Source organism: Macrosteles quadrilineatus, unplaced genomic scaffold, assembly GCF_028750875.1.
Source record: "Macrosteles quadrilineatus isolate MER2022 unplaced genomic scaffold, UCM_ALF_1.0 Scaffold_35__1_contigs__length_1230758, whole genome shotgun sequence".
Taxonomy (NCBI): domain Eukaryota; kingdom Metazoa; phylum Arthropoda; class Insecta; order Hemiptera; family Cicadellidae; genus Macrosteles; species Macrosteles quadrilineatus.
In genome coordinates this window covers 1,068,985-1,089,074 of record NW_026542628.1, presented here as the reverse complement: position 1 = coordinate 1,089,074, position 20,090 = coordinate 1,068,985, and the positions used below count along the sequence as shown (strand labels likewise).

General features: G+C 34.6%; 2 protein-coding genes across 2 annotated transcripts in view; both read right to left on the bottom strand.

The window, feature by feature from the left end:
- The window catches only part of LOC129005819 (molybdopterin synthase catalytic subunit-like), a 40,393-nt gene extending 33,945 nt beyond the window's left edge, over window positions 1–6,448 (bottom strand). Inside the window, exons 1-2 of the mRNA XM_054434830.1 lie at window positions 6,282–6,448; window positions 1,772–1,872 (exon numbers count right to left, since the gene is read on the bottom strand). Coding sequence (XP_054290805.1) covers window positions 1,772–1,872; window positions 6,282–6,404 — 224 coding nt within the window. The 5' untranslated portion in view covers window positions 6,405–6,448. The remainder of the gene's footprint in view (window positions 1–1,771; window positions 1,873–6,281) is intronic.
- Window positions 6,449–15,324: 8,876 nt separating this feature from the next.
- Window positions 15,325–17,391, bottom strand: LOC129005814 (transcription factor sox-3-like). The gene is made up of 2 exons (XM_054434823.1): window positions 17,256–17,391; window positions 15,325–15,521 (listed from the first exon to the last, which is right to left on the bottom strand). The coding sequence occupies exons 1-2, from the start codon at window positions 17,389–17,391 to the stop codon at window positions 15,325–15,327; spliced, it is 333 nt and encodes a 110-aa protein (XP_054290798.1).
- Window positions 17,392–20,090: the final 2,699 nt, after the last annotated feature.

The window sequence follows — 20,090 nt, the reverse complement described above, 5'->3', positions numbered from 1 at the left end:
TATGAGCAGCTGATTGACTAATTATAACTACGATTTAACCTGTCATTTAGTGTTTATAGTTTCGATATTCCTGAACTTTCTGGACTTTTCTTTTAAACGTTTTTAAAATATTCCTACGATCTTAATAAAAAAAAAATACCTTTCAAGCATCTTTTAAGGCCCGGAAACCACTTCAAATTATTGCTAAAACATACGGAACTATATTCTCAAAACGCGTAGCAAATTTCTTGCCGAGGAAAAATAGCGGAGTGATACGGACCGCGGGTACTACTTTCTCTAGGGCACCATTTTTGTTGCTAGCTGAACCTAAAAAAGCTTTGTATAGTGTTTGAAAGACTAATTATTTATATGCTTTATAGTGACTGTAGGAAAAATATAATGTGTAACACGAGTGAAAAAGGCCTTTGCTGCACTCGAGATCAAAACATTGCTCTTGTGTGCAGCAAAGTGCCACTTTCACCACTAGTTACACAAATAACTATTGTGTAACTAGTGCGTGAAGTGGTACTTTGCTGCACACGAGAGATATATTTACGCACGAGCCGTAGAAGACGAGTGTAGAAAGTTTTTCGAGTGCAGCAAAGACAAAACTATAATAACATAATTTTTTTACAGTGCCTAGATATTATAGTTTGCTCTGCCACTTCACAAACACATAAACAGTGACTGAATTGTAACTGTTTATGTTATATTATATGTAAGTTTTTTTCAAAATTATTACCATTACACCATAAAAAAGGTAATTTATTTCTCGTTGCAGTGGTACCAAGAAGAAAGAAAATATCCCTTGTTGTAATTTTTTTTAACACACTATGTTTGGCAGTTTAAAGTTATAATAAAATGAAAGTTTGGAATCTTATCTTTCAATTGTTGTACAAATTGAATTTTACAATCGTTTTCAACCATTTATTGGGAGTTTTAAAAATCCATACAAAACGCGACTATTATAGTTGCTGCAACTACAGACACGAACTACCGTGACTATTATAGTTGCTGCCACTACAGACATGAACTACTGTGACTATTATAGTTGCTGCCACTACAGACACGAACTACTGTGACTATTATAGTTGCTGCCACTACAGACACGAACCACTGTGACTATTATAGTTGCTGTCACTACAGACACGAACTACTGTGACTATTATAGATGCTGCCACTACAGACACGAACTACTGTGACTATTATAGATGCTGCCACTACAGACACGAACTACTGTGACTATTATAGTTGCTGCCACTACAGACACAAACTACTGTGACTATTATAGTTGCTGCCACTACAGACACAAACTACTGTGACTATTATAGTTGCTGCCACTACAGACACGAACTACCGTGACTATTATAGTTGCACTGCCACTTGAAGGGTTACAGTTTATATTCCCCCTTTCAAGATTGCATTTCACTGCCCACACCTGGGGCTTGTGTGTGGAACCTATCCGGGAAAGTAGGGGGTGAGCCAATATATTTCTCACTAAAGAAGATTCATTAGCTAGCCTATAATGGTGATTTAATCAAACTGTCTAAAGGTTGATTGGGCTTTTGGTTTAAGCGTTTGGTTTTGAAACAGGTAAATATCAACCTGTCGATATCGTATATTTTCTCAAATCATTAATTGTTAACCTTATTTTATAATTATCTAATAATATATTAAGTACTATTATTACGGTATATTACTATAATTTTTATCATACTGGGAGCGTTTATGATTTTAAGCTTGAAATTCAGTTCACTTTAGTAAATATTCTACTTAACTAATGATCACTTACACAGCAATTATGCCAAGATTGCGGACATTCCATACTTCACGAACCTTTTTACAAACATACTGACACACTGTACTAATACTGTTGCTTTTTTCTGAGTTTTCCTGAAACATATTAAAACAAACAACAATATCAGCAGTCTGAAATCTATTTTCTTCCATTCAACAATCCTTATCATGCATGAGTAAGCGTCGGGAGTACTATAATATTTTATGGGGAAAATCACAAAATTTGCAATAACTTTTGAACAGCAATGGCCATTTGTACAGCAATGGAGGTTGCGCAATTTTGTTAAGAGTTATAAGACCTAAAACATACTAAATTTTAATCAAAATAGTTTGAGCCATTTATGTGAAATTCCAAATTAATTGTGAAATAATTTTGTTATTTTATTGGTCTACATGAAAATTCACAAGTAGACCAATGTTTGTTAATGTTTGATAATACACTAATTCTCAACCTGCTTGGTATTTATTTAGAGTTAGGATAGATGCATGTTGAATAATAATGTTCAAAAAAGTATTTATGAGAGTTTTAACTGTAACTTTAATGGCACTATTGAGTGATTAGAGAGTATATATATTTGTTTGCATCCCATTCTAAGGTATTTACTATGTATTTTGCCTTATTTTCTGCATATGCTACAAATTTTCTGTGGTTTTTCAGTACTCTCTCATTGACTGACTAAAATATGATTCATAAATTTATTACTCTGAAGTCTATCTACAATATTAACAATTCCATTTAAAACTCAACACAACTCAAAGTTCCTCAAAGCCAGTACAGTTGCTTAGGTTATCCTTTTCGTAGCAGACCAGGACCAGCTTGACTCTAGATCCCTGTGTCCTGTTCAAGATTTACTAAGCCGTTCGGTCGTTGACAATTGACCAAGTCATTAAAATTGAGTGACTTGATTAGTGTTTTGATGTGCCTAGGCGCTAAAAGTATTCACACGCCCCACGTTGAAAATTTCCTAAACACTCGGCTCTCATAGTCCTCCACTGCTCCTGTCCAAAGCTCCCCTCGGCTCTTTTTTTTTTTTTTTTTTTTTTTATAGAGGGCCAGGCTTACAAGTTACCATGGGATTGCATCGCAGCTAGAACAGCTTATTGTGCACTCTTGTTCACAGGTCCTCATTCTCCGTCACATCCCAGGTCCTTGGTGAACCGTGAGAGCCTTTTGACTATGGTAACCTGTTCTTCCCTTTGATCTCCCATCAATAGGCCAAGGGATCTCATACGCAGACCTTGTAGGGCTGGGCACAAAAATATACCTTCACAGTTTTCACAAGGTCTCTGGCCGGGGCAAGCAGTAGCGAGATTTCCCTGAAAGGACTCAGCTCCTGAACTTGCTTGACCAGCCAATCCTTTGTAGCCTCCACCTTTCTTCCTGGAGGCTTCATTAGAGTCAGCTTTGGGGGTACCACCCTTGCCCTGCTTTTTCCCAGCATACTAGTTCCAGGAGGAACTGGCTTTGCAGGAAGCAGAGTTAGGGTACTTGGCAGCCCACACCAGCCTCCTCTCACTTCTGGATAGCACCTTTTCCTTTCCGGTTTCTGCGAGCTTGTCGTCATTGTCAGATTTCAGTAGACCTTCCTCCTCCATTTGGGTCAGATTGTCTACATTGTTCTCTTGAATACCGGATATCTAAGTCCACCTCCCCAGTGACCCGATTAGAGAGGTAAGGTGTGCGTACGACTGGGTTACCCCTGGTTCCCAGAAGGCTCCGTTAAGACACTGAATATTAGGCCCCCAGTGCCACAAGACTCTTGGCACGGATCGCATTACACCTTAGTCTAGGGCTCCCCTCACTTGGTTCTGTAGATGGACCAACACCCAGTGGCAGAAGGTAGCTGTCCGCAGCTAACTAACAAGTGAGAGTTGGGGTTTAGGTTGTGGCCAATCTGCCGAACCAACCCCGCATGCGAGGTTTGGCCGGAACGGCGCAAAATTTTCTCCCACTCACTAAACCCCCATACCTTCCCCCTCGGCTCTTGGGTGTCCCCTAAACAGCAGCTTCTCCAACCTCTCCATCTACCAAATCTCTCTGGACATAGACTGTCTCTCTGTATCAGACAGCTCTCTTAGCTATGGTAAGAGCCCCTACATCCCCTCCCGGAGGATTCATGGCCCCAGAAGGCAGTTAATTCGGCCACCGGGGACTTCAGGGATTCGGCCCCAGTAATATGGATAAGTTACTGTACTGGGGCTCTGAGAAGTAACTCCCCCCCCCCCCCCCAGCCATCAGCAATGAAGCAACTGCTCCACTTGCTCTACCATTGCTACGCTAATGCATATGCACATTGCACATGCCAACCGACGACTAAAGGAAGAAGCTTCTTGAGTGCTGGGGTTTTTGCATACGCCCCATTTCAATGACAAGAAATAATCAGCAGCTGGACATTTCGCCAATGGCTACGAGTAGACATCAGCCACACGCTTAAGCCAAAACATGGTGTAATAGGCCTATTTAAGTGTAGCTGTTTTTTCTTACGTTATTGACCAAATCTTATTGTTTTACTTATTATAATTTAGTTAACGTAGTAAAAGAGTTGCTGCACCACAATGTATTCCTTTAAATTGTTTGTAAGCTGTAGCTTAGTTAAAATGTTATTTTTTCATTTAGGCTCTAAAATCATCACTTCATAAGAAAATATATTTATAACTTATATTTGAGGTCATTAATAGTAGTTTACACAACGATTGCGTAAAGATAATGTTTACGACACGAGTAGAAAAATTAAAATATGAGCCTTGGTGAGTTGGTAAGCCAGTTACTCAATGCCATTACTACTCACTACCCATCACTACTCATGCAATGCTGTTCAGGCCAATTTAATTGTTGAGTGGTCCTATTACTTAGTATTTGGTACAATGTTTAATTGCATCACTGTCGGTGGCTATTAGAGGTTATAAACTAAACCTCTATTAATTAGGTTAAGGTTAAAACATAACCTCTATTAGAAGTTATGAGTAGGCCTACCGGTAGCGATTTTTTGTAATTAAAACACTGTCGCAGCCTCGTAGGTAAAGTAGTGTGCAAAAATTGCGTAGATAGTGTTAACGACACTAGTAGAAGTTTTTAAGGCCCTCGCCAAGGCTTGTTCACCTTAGATTTTCTGCTGTACTCGTGTCGTCAACACTATATTTACACAATCGTTGCCCAAACTACTATAAGCATGCTTTGACTACAAGTAAAGGGGGATCCACTTCCATATCTGTTGGCACAAACAACCGAATGAAAATTAACCTAACCTAACTAACCAAACGATATATCGAATTAAACAATTGAATAATCTATATTACTCATTCGGTTGTTTGTGCCAACAAATATGGAAGTGTACCTAACCGCAAAGGGCTTATTTCAAATTCAGTCTCAACAAATAGTAGCCTATCAAAGTTAGGCCTAGATAAAAAGGCGTGTTTTGCCTTTTGTTTACAGGGGTGATGAAGAGTCTTCATCGGTATTTGTTTACTTTAGGGGCTTCTAACGAATTTTGAAAAAAATGTTTTTTTCTCATTATTTGGCCTATTTTGAACACTTTTTACATTTGGCACTTTTGGGGCAAACGCATATTTCACCCTGAAAATTGCGTTTGAAAATCGCGAAAATCTTTCAGCAATTGCCATTTTTACTTTGAAAATCAGGGTTTCCCCCCCCTTGCCTTTCTTTAAATGTGTTTTTATTATTGTAGTAATAAGCAGATGTTATGTTTATTATAACCTAACCTTGGTTTAACTAAAAATCCGCTATTTTCGGCATATTGCTAACCTAAGCATTGGTTAGGTAGGGTTGGGTTAGGTTAGGTTAAGTTAGATTAGGTTAAGTTAGGTTAGGTTAGGTTAGTTTAAAAATAGTTAGGTTAGTTTAAACGTAAGGTTAAGTTAGGTTAGGTTAGGTTAGATTTCAAATATTCAGGTGATTTTAGGCTAATTAAATTAAATAATAACTTAATAACTAGCCATACCTTACCTAACCTGAACTAACCTAACCTAACCTAAACTAACCTAACCTAAACTAACCTAACCTAACCTAACCTAACCTTGGTTTAACTAATAATCCGCTTTTTTCGGCATATTGCTAATCTAAGCATTGGTTAGGTAGGGTTGGGTTAGGTTAAGTTAGGTTAGGTTAGGTTAGGTTAGATTAGATTAGATAAAGTTAGGTTGGATTATATTCAGTTCTGTAGGTCCTAAGTAATAGTAAAAACACATTAAGAGTAAAAGTACCACTCAAATTTTTAGCACTTTTTGCAATTTTCAAACGCGATTTTTAGGGTGAAATAGGCGTTTGCCCCAAAAGTGCCAAATGTAAAAAGTGTTCAAAATAGGCCAATTAATGAGAAAATAACATTTTTTTCAAAATTCATTAGAAGCCCCTAAAGTAAACAAATACCGTCTTCATCTTAAACAAAGTAGACAAATATAGAGGTATATCACAGGGGTGATAGCGATAAAAAAAGAACAAGGCCTAGGCTAAACTATGCCAGGTTCACACAAGTCGCTAACCTTACCTTAATTAATTCAACATCACAGAGTTTTCCACTGTAAAAGGAAAAAGAGTCATTGCTTTCTTGTAACAGAAATCTGACAAGCTCTAGCATCGTCATCGATGCAGAGAGATTAATAAAATCCATTTTTACTTCCAATATTTTGTAGCAATATTATTACGTTCAAACTCTTCAACCTAAAAAAAATCAACAAATAGGCTAGGCCTACAAAAATAACAATAAAAGCAAATTAGCAAAAGGTACCTTCTGCGCTTCTGCTCTTAATGTTCTTCTGCTAGAATTATTCTTCTTCTTCTTTTTTAGTTGAATGAAAAGCTGGCTTGGTTTAACTAACCATGAAGCGACACTACTTCATCAGTACAATTTTAAACTATAATATATTGATTCATTCATTCAAAAGCCTCCCACAGGAACTATCATGCTTATACCATAGATAAAACTACCTATACCTTTAACACCTACTTCCCTGCCTTGTGGTAATACCGTGTGTCTCAAAAGTCCCTACCCCTGATATTTTTTTATTAATAAAGATGAAATGTTAATACTAAGGGAATGTTTATATGATAAAAAAATAAGTTTTTGGTGTATGCAAATTTTCACCCCCTTCCCCTCAAACTGGGTAACTAAAGTTGAAATTTGCAAACTTTGAACTGCCACAGCTTTTGATAGGATTGACTAATTTGCGCCATTCATTTTAGCGAATTTTCCATATAGGGAATAAGCTATTACCGTAGTACTCACGGTAAGACCTGGACCCGGGACCGATTTTTTTTTCGTTTTGAGGTCCCTAGAGGTCAAAAACACCATCCGTTCAAATTCATATATATATTATATATATATATACAGGGTGGTAAAAAAGTTCCTGGACAGTTAAATATTTTAAAAAAATAATGCAGATAGAGGTACAATACTTGGTACAAAGTTACAGGGCATAAAACTCTATTATAACACATATTCAGTGATCCAATAACTCTTCAGGGGGACGGCCCACAAGGAGTCAGAAGAAAATCTTAAAGGAAGCATAGGTCAATATGCACATCAAATTAAAGGTCTTTTTTAGTAGAATACAATGCCACAAATCACACTTCAAAAGGTTGATCCTGCGCAAAATGACAGTTGTTCAAAGATTCGTTTAATTTACATTGCTATTATACGCTTACTTCTCAGGGGGCACAGCCCTAGGAATCGGAAGAAAATTGTTAACGTAAGCATAGGTCGATATGCACATCAAGTTAAAGGTCTTCACTAGTAGATTACGATGCCGTAAATTCAAGCTCAAAAGAATGCCTGAGTAAAAAATGGCAGTCGTTCAAAGATTCAAAATGGCGGATTCAAGAAATCTTTGATCATCTGCCATTTTGCGCAGGATCAACCTTTTGAAGTGCGGTTTGCGGCATTGTATTCTACTAAAAAAGACCTTTAATTTGATGTGCATATTGACCTATGCTTCCATTTAAGATTTTCTTCCGACTCCTTGTGGGCCGTCCCCCTGAAGAGTTATTGGATCACTGAATATGTGTTAAAATAGAGTTTTATGCCCTGTAACTTTGTACCAAGTATTGTAGCTCTATCTGCATTATTTTTTAAAATATTTAACTGTCCAGGGACTTTTTTACCAACCTGTATATATATATATATACAGGGTGTTGAAAATGTCTGGAACCAACATTATATCTGGTGAGTAGTTAAAGAAAAACAAATGATATTTTGTGTACGGATATACTATGGTTTTACCTATCTTTTGGTGCCTTATGGAAATTTTTACCACTTATAGGGAACGTCCTGTGGAGGATGCAGTAATAAGTTTAAATGGAAGCCTATGGTAAATGATACATCATTTTAAAGGCCATATTTTTCTGAGTAAGGAGCCACAAGTTTCATCTCAAAAGGACCACCCTAGCAAAAATGACGACTGTTTGAAATTTAAATAACCACTTATAGGGAATGTTCTGTGGAGGATGCAGTAAAAGGTTTTCATTGAAGCCTATGGTAAATGATACATCATTTTAAAGGCCATTTTTTTCTGAGTAAGGAGCCACAAGTTTCATCTCAAAAGGACCACCCTAGCGAAAATGGCGACTGTTTGAAATTTAAAAATTCCGTTCCCTATAAGTGGTTTTTTAAATTTCAAACAGTCGCCATTATTGCTAGGGTGGTCCTTTTGAGATGAAACTTGTGGCTCCTTACTCAGAAAAAAATTTCCTTTAAAATGATGTATCATTTACCATAGGCTTCCATTAAAACTTTTTACTGCATCCTCCACAGGACGTTCCCTATAAGTGGTAAAAATTTTCATAAGGCACTAAAAGATAGGTAAAACCATAATATATCCGTACACAAAATATCATTTGTTTTTCTTTAACCACTCACGAGATATAATGTTGGTTCCAGACATTTTCAACACCCTGTATATATTTATACATATATATATATATATGTGTCCGTTAGCGCGATAACTCAAGCAAAAATGATCCGATTTTGATGAAATTTGGTACAAACGTATAAACCCACGTTTATTCGAACGAGTTTGCGAACCAGCATGATCGGACTATGGGAAAGGGGGGTTTATGGGGTAAAAATGGGTTTTTCCCATTTTTGACCCAAAAAACATAAAATTTTGCAATTTTTTTCGAAACTATTTTGTAGAGCTTAAAAAAACAAATAATTTAGTATATTGAAGCGTTATAATGCGCCTAATGGTTACGGAGAAAATTCCAAAAAATTGTAAATTTAAAAATCCCATGTTATTCTTATGGAGAATAAGTAAACTGTTGTAGTTTGCTTGTTTATAAACATATTTTGCCCAAATTTGGAAAATGTTTTTATTTCTTACTAACTATTAACATTTTACATAAAAAACACTTTTACCCTCCCTGTTGCAGCAAACCTAAGTATGTTTTAAACTGATTCTATTTAAATAGGGAATAAATGTGATAATTTTAAGGAGACATTTTAGTGTAAATCCATTCAGGGAAATGGAAATTCGCTTAGTCTGCAGGTTTGCTGCGGCGGGGGTATTAGTTTATTATGACATTTACAATTAAGTAAAACTCGATACATTTATATCGAGGGTTACGTTTGAAAAAATTTACTCACCCCAAACTATTCCTTTTTGGGGGAGGGGGTAGAAAATTGACACACACCAAAAACTTCCTTTTAGCGAATTTCCCTATAGGGAAGTAGCTATTACCGTAGGTCTCATGGTAACACTTAGGCCCGGGACCGATTTACTTTTTCATTTTGATGTCCCCAGAGGCCAAAAACACCATTCGTTCAAATTTTTATATATGTATATATATATATATATATATATATATGTGTCCGTGAACACGATAACTTGAGTAATTTTTATCCGATTTTGATGAAATTTGGTTTAAAGGTGTAAGGCGGGATAAACTTGAATGAGTTCGCGATCCAGCATGATCGGACCATGGGAACAAGGTTTTATGGGGGGTTTTATGGGGTAAAAATTGGTTTTTCTCACTTCTTACCCTCAAAACACAAAATTTCCCAATTTTTCTCTAAACCTTCTTAAAGAGCTTAAAAAAACAAACAATTCAGTATATCAAAGTGTTTTTGTACGGTTATTGGTTACGGAGAAAACTAAAAAAATGGTCAATTTAAAATTCCCATGTTATTCTTATGGAGAATATTGTAAAATGTTGTAGTTTGCTTGTTTATGGATATCTTTTGATCAAACTTGGCAAATATATTCATTTTATACTAAGCAATAATTATTTTACTTAAAACACACACTTTATTAGTTTCCTTGTAGCAGTAAACCTAGGTACTCGTTAAACCTAATGTTATTTAAATAGATCAATTGAAAATCAATTCAGCCAAATGGAAATTCGCTAAGACAGCAGGTTTGCTGCGGCGGGGGTATTTTATCATATACACATTCCCTGAATATTATTATTTCATCTCTATTGTAAATAAAATAAAAAGGGGGTAGAAAGATGTTTTTCTAGGACTGTTGAGACACACAGTACTATTCCACATTATTATATCCAACAGCATTGATTTAAACCAGAATGGATTATTATAATTTATTTTTTTATGTTCATACATACTTTCTTAACACTTTCTTACTGCTGTATTTCTTGATGAAATCTTTTAAATTGCAGCTACCCCAAGAATCCTCTGTCTGTTAACTATATTTGGCTGGAGTTCTGTCGAGTCTATAAAGCCAAATATTTCTTTACATTCCAATTTGATGTCTCAAAAAGTCACCGACCAACACAACTCTTCCCTGCGTTTTGCTGCTGGTGTGGTTGAAACAGATCCATCAGCGCTAGGGAAGATAGATACAAAAATGAGGCTAGTGTTCACTTGTAAAAAATGTGAAACTAGAAATGATAAGGTGATATCAAAACACGCTTATGAAAACGGAATAGTTATTGTAAGGTGTGACGGATGTAAGAAATTACATTTGATAGCTGACAACTTAGATTGGTTCAAAAACCCGCAAGGTAGGAACATTGAAGAAATCCTGGCAGCGAAAGGAGAAAAAGTTTTAAGAAAATTTGAGACAGTTTAAAGAAGTGTGGAGGGAGTAAATTCTGTCTTTTAATGGTACTATAGGCCTACCTAGTTTCCATTAGCTTAAATTAATGTTAAGCTGGGTTTCCCTTGGCACGGAAGCGCATCGCAGTGTCCATTCTTCTCTTGTCTTAGATAATTTAACTGTACTGCTTTTCTAGAGGCAGAGCCAACCACCATTTTAATCGCTTCTCTTCACTTTGCGTTTTACGTCTAGGAAAACCCGGCTTTACTGATGTTTAATAAATCATCTATAAATATAGACACTAAGATCAAGATGTGGTCAATCGTTCACTCACACTAGCAACGCTCAAGTTCACTTGTGTTATAATTTTGAATATTTCTGCAATAAGAATTTGAAATTTGATTACAACTGTGAGATCGTATGGTACTATTTCTCAGGGGATTTGTAAAATTGTATAGATATTGGTACTTAATACTCTCTCCAGTCCTCTTGAAAGAGATTACGTGGAGAGAGTTAAACAAGTGATGATGCATAAGGTTTTATGATTTTGCTACGCTCAACTGACAGATGTAGATTGCTTGATCACAGATAAAACTTCATAATGTTTGCCAAGATTTTGTATATCCATGGTAGGCTTTTATTATAATTAACTAACCAAATAAACTAAATATGTGTTCTCCTCATAGCATCAAACCTAAGAACTCATTGAGTCTGTTTATATTGGACTTGTATCCAAATGTAAATTTTCTTTTACACTGAACCTATGTAAATTAAAAAGTGTTAACGCAACTCATTTTTGAATTCAAGAATTGTGTGCATTGGTTCTGACAGTGTGGGACTACTTTGTTTCTATACCACCTTTCATTTTATTCAATATCAATTTCTGGGTTTTGGTAATGCAAAATGTACGTACATTTTATTTTTTACTATAGCTAAGAGTGCTTCTGTTATTTAAGTGATGATATTTATAATGGGTTAATAAATGAGCATTACAGAGTTATTAAAAACCATTTATTTACCTAACCACACACTTTAAAAGTTAACAATAAAAACAACAATATATAGATTTTACACTATTATACCTAAATAAAAATCATATAAGTAACAAAATAAGAGAAAGTGAAAAATACTTTTAAATTACAATATTAAAATACAGCACCTTATTGTTATACTAATTTGTTAATTTTTTGTAAAAGTTTAGAATTTAATCAGTACTTTGATGTAAAGAAATAAAATGAGGTTACAAATTGCCATCATAGTTATCCAAAACACATTTATTTGCAGCTGGGGAAAAATGGTTGTCAGATTTTGAATTTGTTTGGTTATATTTAAATACTATAAAAGTGTGTACTGATTAATAATTGTTATGATTATACCAGGAGTATTCCAAGCGAACATTTTTTGAACTGAGGGATTTAAAACTAAATTTTATCTTTCTCGAAGCGAACAAGGATGAGGCCTACAATGTTTCCTGACCTCTAAGTATTAGTTGAAAATATTTTGATCAAATACAGCTGATTACAACATTCAAATTATCTAAATAAATTATTCAAACCAGAGGTTTAGCTGGTGTATCACGGTTGATGAGGAGCTGATGTTTTTCTCTACTCTACACTGCCACAAAGTGTATTCAAGCATTTGTTCTTTCTTATCATATTTAGTCATTGACCATATTTGTAACCATGGTTAAAGGAAGAAACATAGGTGTGATATTTCCGTCATAGGCTGACACCACCCAGATTGCAAACACCATTTCACTCTTTAGAAAAAATATAAAAACAATAATAATCAAATCAAAACAAATATATACTTATGGTAGTTACAACCAGCTAATTTTCTGTTTGCAATCTGGGTGACGTCAGCCTATGACTAGAAAATCACACCTATGTTTCTTACTTGCACCATTATTTGTAACCATAACAGTATATAATTTAGTACAATACATACATAGTTATCTTGTAAAGCATCATTATTTTTAATGAATTCATACAAGATAGAGTAAGTAACAAGTTCTTAGAATTGCAAAATTTTAACTCATTACAACATTTTGATTGTAAAGACTACACAATTACATAAAACGACATGAAAGACAACTAATTAATGTTACATACCATACCTATTAATTTAATAATATTAGAACTAAAACATTATTTTAGATGGCAACGACCCTGTTAAGATTAAAGTTTTCAAAATCAAATGAATGACTAAATGACGATTGTGGCTATTTTTGTTTTTTTCGTTTTTGCAGAGTTAAGTATCTAAAAGGATTATTATACTGTATTTTTCCATGCAAGATGACCAGAGTGTTATATTTTTTTATCTCAACCAGATTTGTGATTCTATATTTATCTTTTAAATAAAAAGAATAGAACATTTTCGATTTTTCCAATCGGTTAGTGCTATGCAGTTAATGTAATTTGGAAGATTTAGGGTTAGAGAAAATCATATAGAGTATTATAGAGGTTGCTAAAATAACACACATAAATTCCATTCCTGTCTGATACAGCTAATCCCTAGTAATTGGATAAAAAATTGTTAGTATCAAGAGTGTGTAAAAGACACAAAGAAATTGTAAAATTTATTTTAAACCGTTGGAAAAGAGCTATACAACCCTTTTAAGACATTTAGACCCAGAGTGAAAAATACACAGAAATGGAAATGGTAAAATTCCTTAACTCATTTAAATTATAATACGTGGCTGATTTGACTACAATTTAGAATTGATTTAAGTAAAGATCTACATAAAAATGGCACTGTTCTTATATCTATGTTAAAAAATAGGTTGATAAATCTTATTGAAGAAAAGTGATAACTTTTACCTATTTTGACCAAACGGTATTGAAAAAAAATATATTTGATAGCACCATCATCAAAATAAACTGGCTCAGGAGTAATAAGACAAGGTAACAAGAAGATAAATCAAACAAAATTAACAATAATATTAAATGGAAAAATATACATAGTTTTTTGATTTTAATCAAACAACAGCTATATGAAATTCCGGTTGAATAAGTGAATGAATACATAAAAATATTCCGCTTCTGGAAAAATTGACTTGGAATCTCTTCTATACCTATCATGAGATATAAGTATGTCATGGTTTTTTTCTACATTCAAAATATATTATAATTAAACATTACACATGATCAGAACACCAAATATTCAACATTTTACCTTGTAATTAAAAGTAAAATGATTGAGTTAAACTGATAATATCTTTAACAATCACCAAAGAAAAAACATTGTATTACAGAACTCGTATGAAAACCCCACTCTTTCATTACCAATTTTTTTTTATAAACCACGTTACAAAAATAAATAACTAATCTAAATAATATAGGCTAGCAAAAATTGTGCTAGTTTTTTGTAAACCTGTAATATGATAAATTATTATTAGACTAAGCCAAGAGCGGAATAACACTTGGTCAGTCATTACCCTTAGTAAAAAATTAATTAAAATCGGCCATGGTAAAGAGGATACTTAATTATTTCAATTGGTATTAATATAAAAAAAACCTACTAAATCATATACTGTATTCTCAACCAATAAAAACACTAGAGCAGAAAATTGTTAAGTTTAATAATGTAAAATATGTAATGGAATGAAGATGGTCCCTAATTACTGTAATTAGTTACTATAAACCCAAACCAAGGAGTGTGCAGGTATTTTAAATCATTTTATATTTAATTGTTTGATGCAAAATATTGTTTAGTGTTATTTTTGTTCATATGCTCATATGATACAGTTATAAAATGCAGTAGGCCTTCTTGATAATTGAACTCAAGTTTTTTTAATTACACGTTTAGTATTTTAACAGTGCAATGCTTTTAAGGAATTTAAAAATCAAGTCCTAGGCTCATACAAATTTTTAACACTGCTATTAGTAGTTATAAAGTTTTAAATATATTTAGTAATAATTTAAAAGTGCCATTTTACATTAAAGAAGAAAAAAGTAAAAATAAACAAAAAAACACAGCTGATAATGAAATTACACAAATTAATGATTTTAGTTAAATGATTATTCCTTTAAAAGGATCCAAATTATAAACCAATATCTTGAGTTTATGGGACTCAATTATGGGTTGGTATGCATTTTTTTCTTTCTTGAAATGTAAACTCTAGGGGTAGACTACTCTCCAACACAAAAAATCTCATTATTTAACTTTTGCAAATTGAAATTATGGAATTACCATAAACAAAAGTGTTAAGAATACTTTGAATGCCTGAATACAATGGTGGGTATTCTACAGTACCTCTAAAGTTATGTGTTAACATTTTGAGCATTATCTCAACTAAGTGTTACGCTGTAACTAAAAAATAAAACAAAAGAAAACATTACACTCTATTGTTATGAAATTGAACTAGGCTGGATCAACAAAATTTGTAATTCAGATTCGAGAGCATATAGCAAATAATGTAAATAAACAAATAAAACTTATAAAAAAAGTACCCAATAGTTATGAACGATATCATCATCCTTTCAAAGCTAGGGTTTCCAAGATCACGCCGTACGGACAGTGTGAGTGGAACAAGCAAGATTATGTAATAAAGTTTAAGTTGAAGCCATGCCCAACCCAAGTTGAAGCCAGACCCATATGGGTCGGTTTCCAAGCACGAGCGATCACGCTGGACATGAGTTTTTCCGCCATCTGTCTGGCATGAGTCCTCAGCGTGGCAGCTGAAGATGACCCACGGTCATCTTTGGCGTGCAAGCCGAGCGGGCAGGTGTAGGACTCTATTTTGTTTTGTGACAACTAACACTGTTTTAAATTTTGTTTAAAAATCCAGTGAAAGAACATGCTGTGGATAAATTTTGTCATAAATGGCAGAAGTTGTTCAGTTTTTCCCTCCCCACCTCATTGCGGAGGCTAGAATGAAGGTTTGCCAAGTGGTAACTGACCTGGAATCGTGCCATCCAGCAAACTGCCCCTCCCCTGCTACTACAGCTGGCCTCCCCAATTTACTTACAGCGTACAACCATTTCCCCCCAAACATTCGAGTGCATACCCTGCATACCCCTAGTGACAACATCAGCAGTGCTACTTCTTCGTCCTACAATAATTACAGTTCACCAAATGACGTTCAAGATGCTTTCGATCCAACCCTCGAGGAGTTGAACACTTTTGTAAAAATTTAAAAATCACACTTAGATTATTTAAGTGTGATTGCAATAAAATCCAACTTCTTTGAACAATGGTGTGTTTTTTATTTACCAAAACTACTTTTACGTGTCTCTTTGTTTATAGATCCGGATTATGGAGCTATGTTTGGTAGTTTTTATTTTTATTTTACTTATTTTAAGGACTTTAAAGGTGTTTTAATAACTCCGATGTTATTTCTAACAGTTTTGATTATATGATACATTTAGTCTATTTGTAAATTTCTCATTTATATGCAATTTTTTGTCATTGCTGACAACTAGCTCATAGTTCATTTCCCAAGAGAAATAACCGTGTGAAAAAACATGAGAATGTCCGCTTTCTTGCAAACCACCCTCTTGCCGGATATCGTCGGACATCCCACGGACGAAAATTAGCGCCAACATACATCATGCCAAACAGATCGCTAGCGTGTTCCTGGAAACCGTAGCTTAAGGCTAACTTTTGCAACTTTAACAAGACTTTTTGGACGGGTCAATGTTATTAAGCTCCATCAAAAAATGTTTATTTTAACAATCGCCTTTACTCTTTTTTCATACAAAAACTGCTGTTTTAAAGTTGAAGTTTAGTTTAGATCCCTCATATACATACTATAACAAAATTACTGCTGGTACTTTGGTTGAATCTTGTATGATATCCCTAATCTTAGGTTCATCATCGAGTTTGTCTTATATATACCAAAAGTGATGGCACAGTTTAGTTCAATATTATGTTGTTCAATATCTTAGCAACACAAAAAAGACGTTTCTCGTCTTGATAACAACTAAAAATACAGCCAGACACATTTTATGTGTTTAGAGCTTAAAAACTTAAGTTATTTTTATATAAATATAAAAAATCACATAATAACTAGTGGTGAAAATGTGAAAATTAAATAATGGTAGTGTTGAAAAATCTGAATGCAAGTACTGTAAATGTCAGTATAAATTGTTGTGGAAATTCTGATATAACAATTCAAGCCCTAAATTAGTTTCAATCATATTTGCCCCAGGATTGATGTAACAATGATAAAATAGATTGCATACCTAATTAATCTACCTGTGCAACCTATTTTATCTTAGTATTGGTTTGAAATATTTAATCAGATTTATTGTTAATAATAAAATCAACGGTTTATTTGATGTTAGACATGCCTAACTGAAATAATTTTGAAGGCGGTTTTTTTCAATAATTGAGGTTTGCTAGGCAAATATTATTCTTTTACGAACTGAGGAATGGGCATTGTGGAATGCATTCTTTTCATTAACTCTTGCAATTTCACTTTTTACAAACACTAGTTACATGTGATGAATGATTCTATGTGATGCTACTCGTGGGTGGGTGAGGAGTCCTGATGTGAGAACGTTTGTGTCGAGGTCTGTACCTGTAGTCCGGATGCTGTTCCATGTGAACTCTCATCAATCTTTTCTGTTCCTCATAAAACGGTTGCTTCTCATAGTCAGACATCTCTTTCCATCTAGCACCTGGGGGTATAACATATGTTATTCAGTACACAGGTACACTTATAACAGTTGGCAAGGTGCTGGCTTAGCATAGTAGTGGGGAGCAACAGTGATGTAAACACTTCTCAGGACCAGACTAAAATAAATTAACTAAGTAGAAATATTAGAAGAAAAAATTAAGATTAACTAATTGTAAACAGATTTTCAAATATTCAAAATTTGTGAAAATTAAATAGAATGCTCAATCCATGGATATGTAGGAGAACAACTTGGAATACAATGAGTACTACGAGGATAACTCCAAGTATCTGAAATAATTCGTACCGTACCACATTCAGATGATAGAAAATTTGAATAGTTGGAGTTTTACTGAAATTCGAGGTTTATACAAATTAGGTATAGTTAAGCCAATATATTAGTATCGCCATGGCAGGTTACATGTACAAAGATTTTGCTAAGAAAATACACGCATTCACCACAATCGCACACAACCAGTGGCGTAAGTACATTGAGCGATAGTTGGTGAATAGTTGTGAAATAGTTGTTGTTGTGAATGGTGAATAGTTGTGAATAGTTGGTGAATAGTCAAATAGTTGGTGAATGGATTGTTGGAGTTTTACTGTACCGTACTATAATTTTCACAAAATCTTTATATTAATAGGCAAGCATGTTTCTTTAAAACATTTTTTCTCAGTTTGTGTGCATCTTAGGGGAAATCTACGCCTACTGTTGGAAAGCTATTAGGTGTGCAGAATCCCTTTATAAATTAAAATAGGCTCAAATATAAGCCCAAAAATGAATTAAAAATTTAAAAAAATTAACACAGACCATATGGGTTGCCAAGCTGGTGACGAAATAACAACGAAATATAAACAAAAAGTCAAAACAAATAGAAGAAATTTCAATCACCCTCATGTTTTATTTACAACGTGGGGTGAAAATAGAGAAGTCTGTACATTCAATACTTTTGGTCGAGTTTTCGACCACTGGCCGACCTCTAGTCTTCATAAAATGGTTCATCATAGTTTCTAACCAAGGCGAAGTTAACTTTACTAGTCTTAATTGGCGTAATCACATCATCAAACTTCTTCCTAAGCTCGGCAAATGATTTATATACCGTTCTGTCACTGACTGAGGTAGTTCTTCTAAAACATCGACACAGGCGGTTGTGCTTTATGTTTTGTTGCTGCTGAGTAAATTTAATACATTTTAAGACAGTTGCAATCCAGACAATGGTAACATTGTTTCTAGGATAAATTTTATGAAGTGAAGGAACTTGAAAACTATCATGAATTATGATCGCACCAAAACGGCAAGTGTTGTGCCCACCCCTGGGCTTCGGGGGTGCAAGTGGCACAGGTCAGTAAGCCACCAACCTTCGGTCATGTTCATTGTCATTTTCATTTATTTAAATTTAATTATTTGTCACATATTACAATCAAGTATAAATTACAAGTTTCAAGTTACATATTCTCATTTATTCATTACAATTAATACTGTAGCATTATCATCATTTTTCAATAAACAGTGTTTTACTTCAGGAGCAGTTTTATATTTCAGCTCCATCAACCAAGTTCATTACATGACATTTACATAAGTCATTACATTCAGTGCGTCTGCGTACATCGCAGTGCGTACAGTTTTTGGTCCTTCGAGCCGGATTACTCGTTAAGTGGAATACAGTTCATCTATAGCAAAGATTTAGTGACAATTTTTGAGCTGAAATTGGACACCTCGAAGAGGAGAAAGCTGCCAGTTTACTGCCTGTCAATCAACCCCCTCAAGGACAACCCCTTCGCCCTGCATCAACCCTGGACGGAGCCGAGCTATAGCGACTGCAGCCGACACTACTCGAGCAAAATCGTCATTCACCAACTCCTGCCGTCTCGAGCGCAGCCGACAGGACGCGACACAACAGCTGACAAGGGTAAGTGACCGAGGTGTCAAAACATAACCTCCCTCTCAAAGTCTACATCCATGGATGGTATTGTCAACTCCTACTATTTATGTACTTCCAAAACAACATTTTTCTTAACCTAACCTTTAAGCCTCTCACGCATTCAACCATATTCAGTATTTACTATATTCAGAACATGGAAACAGAACTTAAGGGTCAATGTCACATAATGGGTGATTTTGAAGTCCTCTGGGCACAAATGCAAAATAAAAATACTATTTTAAGTAATAATGTGTTGTTATTATTATCCAACCCCTTACCTTTCCAGCAAACATAGTTTTAGATCCTAATAATAATTTATTCAACAAGAAAAGCAGGACTGTTTATCATAATTTGCCAGTCGTTCACTGTCCCCAGCCTAATGCCGTAATGTTCACTCAAAAAATAAATACTTCATAACCTCACAATTTTGCAATATAATGGAACTATAAACATCGGGAGATCGTCTGCTCTCAATAACAAGCAGTAATAAAATGCTAAATACTATGGGGACCTTTTTTTTTAATTGTCTAAAGGCAGTCCCCAAGGTACAGCATGTCAAAGACGTTTCGACGAAATGGGTTCTAGACGAAACGGGGCGATGCGTAATTTGGCGGCAAAACACATTTTAGTGCTTGTGATGAGTTTGCGCAGTAGCCACATCTGAACAATTTTGTGAATTTTAAGAAGATTTTTGGAAATGAACTGATAAACAGGTAAGAAATGCAGCAGTACCTTAATTAAGATTCAAGTCGTTCACTTTAATA

Excerpts from the sequence above, each read along its gene's own strand:
- LOC129005814 (XM_054434823.1), bottom strand. The coding sequence starts at position 17,391 with ATGTCTGACTATGAGAAGCAACCGTTTTATGAGGAACAGAAAAGATTG. Across the intron at positions 15,522-17,255 it reads GACTCCTCACCCACCCACGA|AGTCCTACACCTGCCCGCTC; the intron begins GTAGCATCACAT and ends AAAACAAAATAG.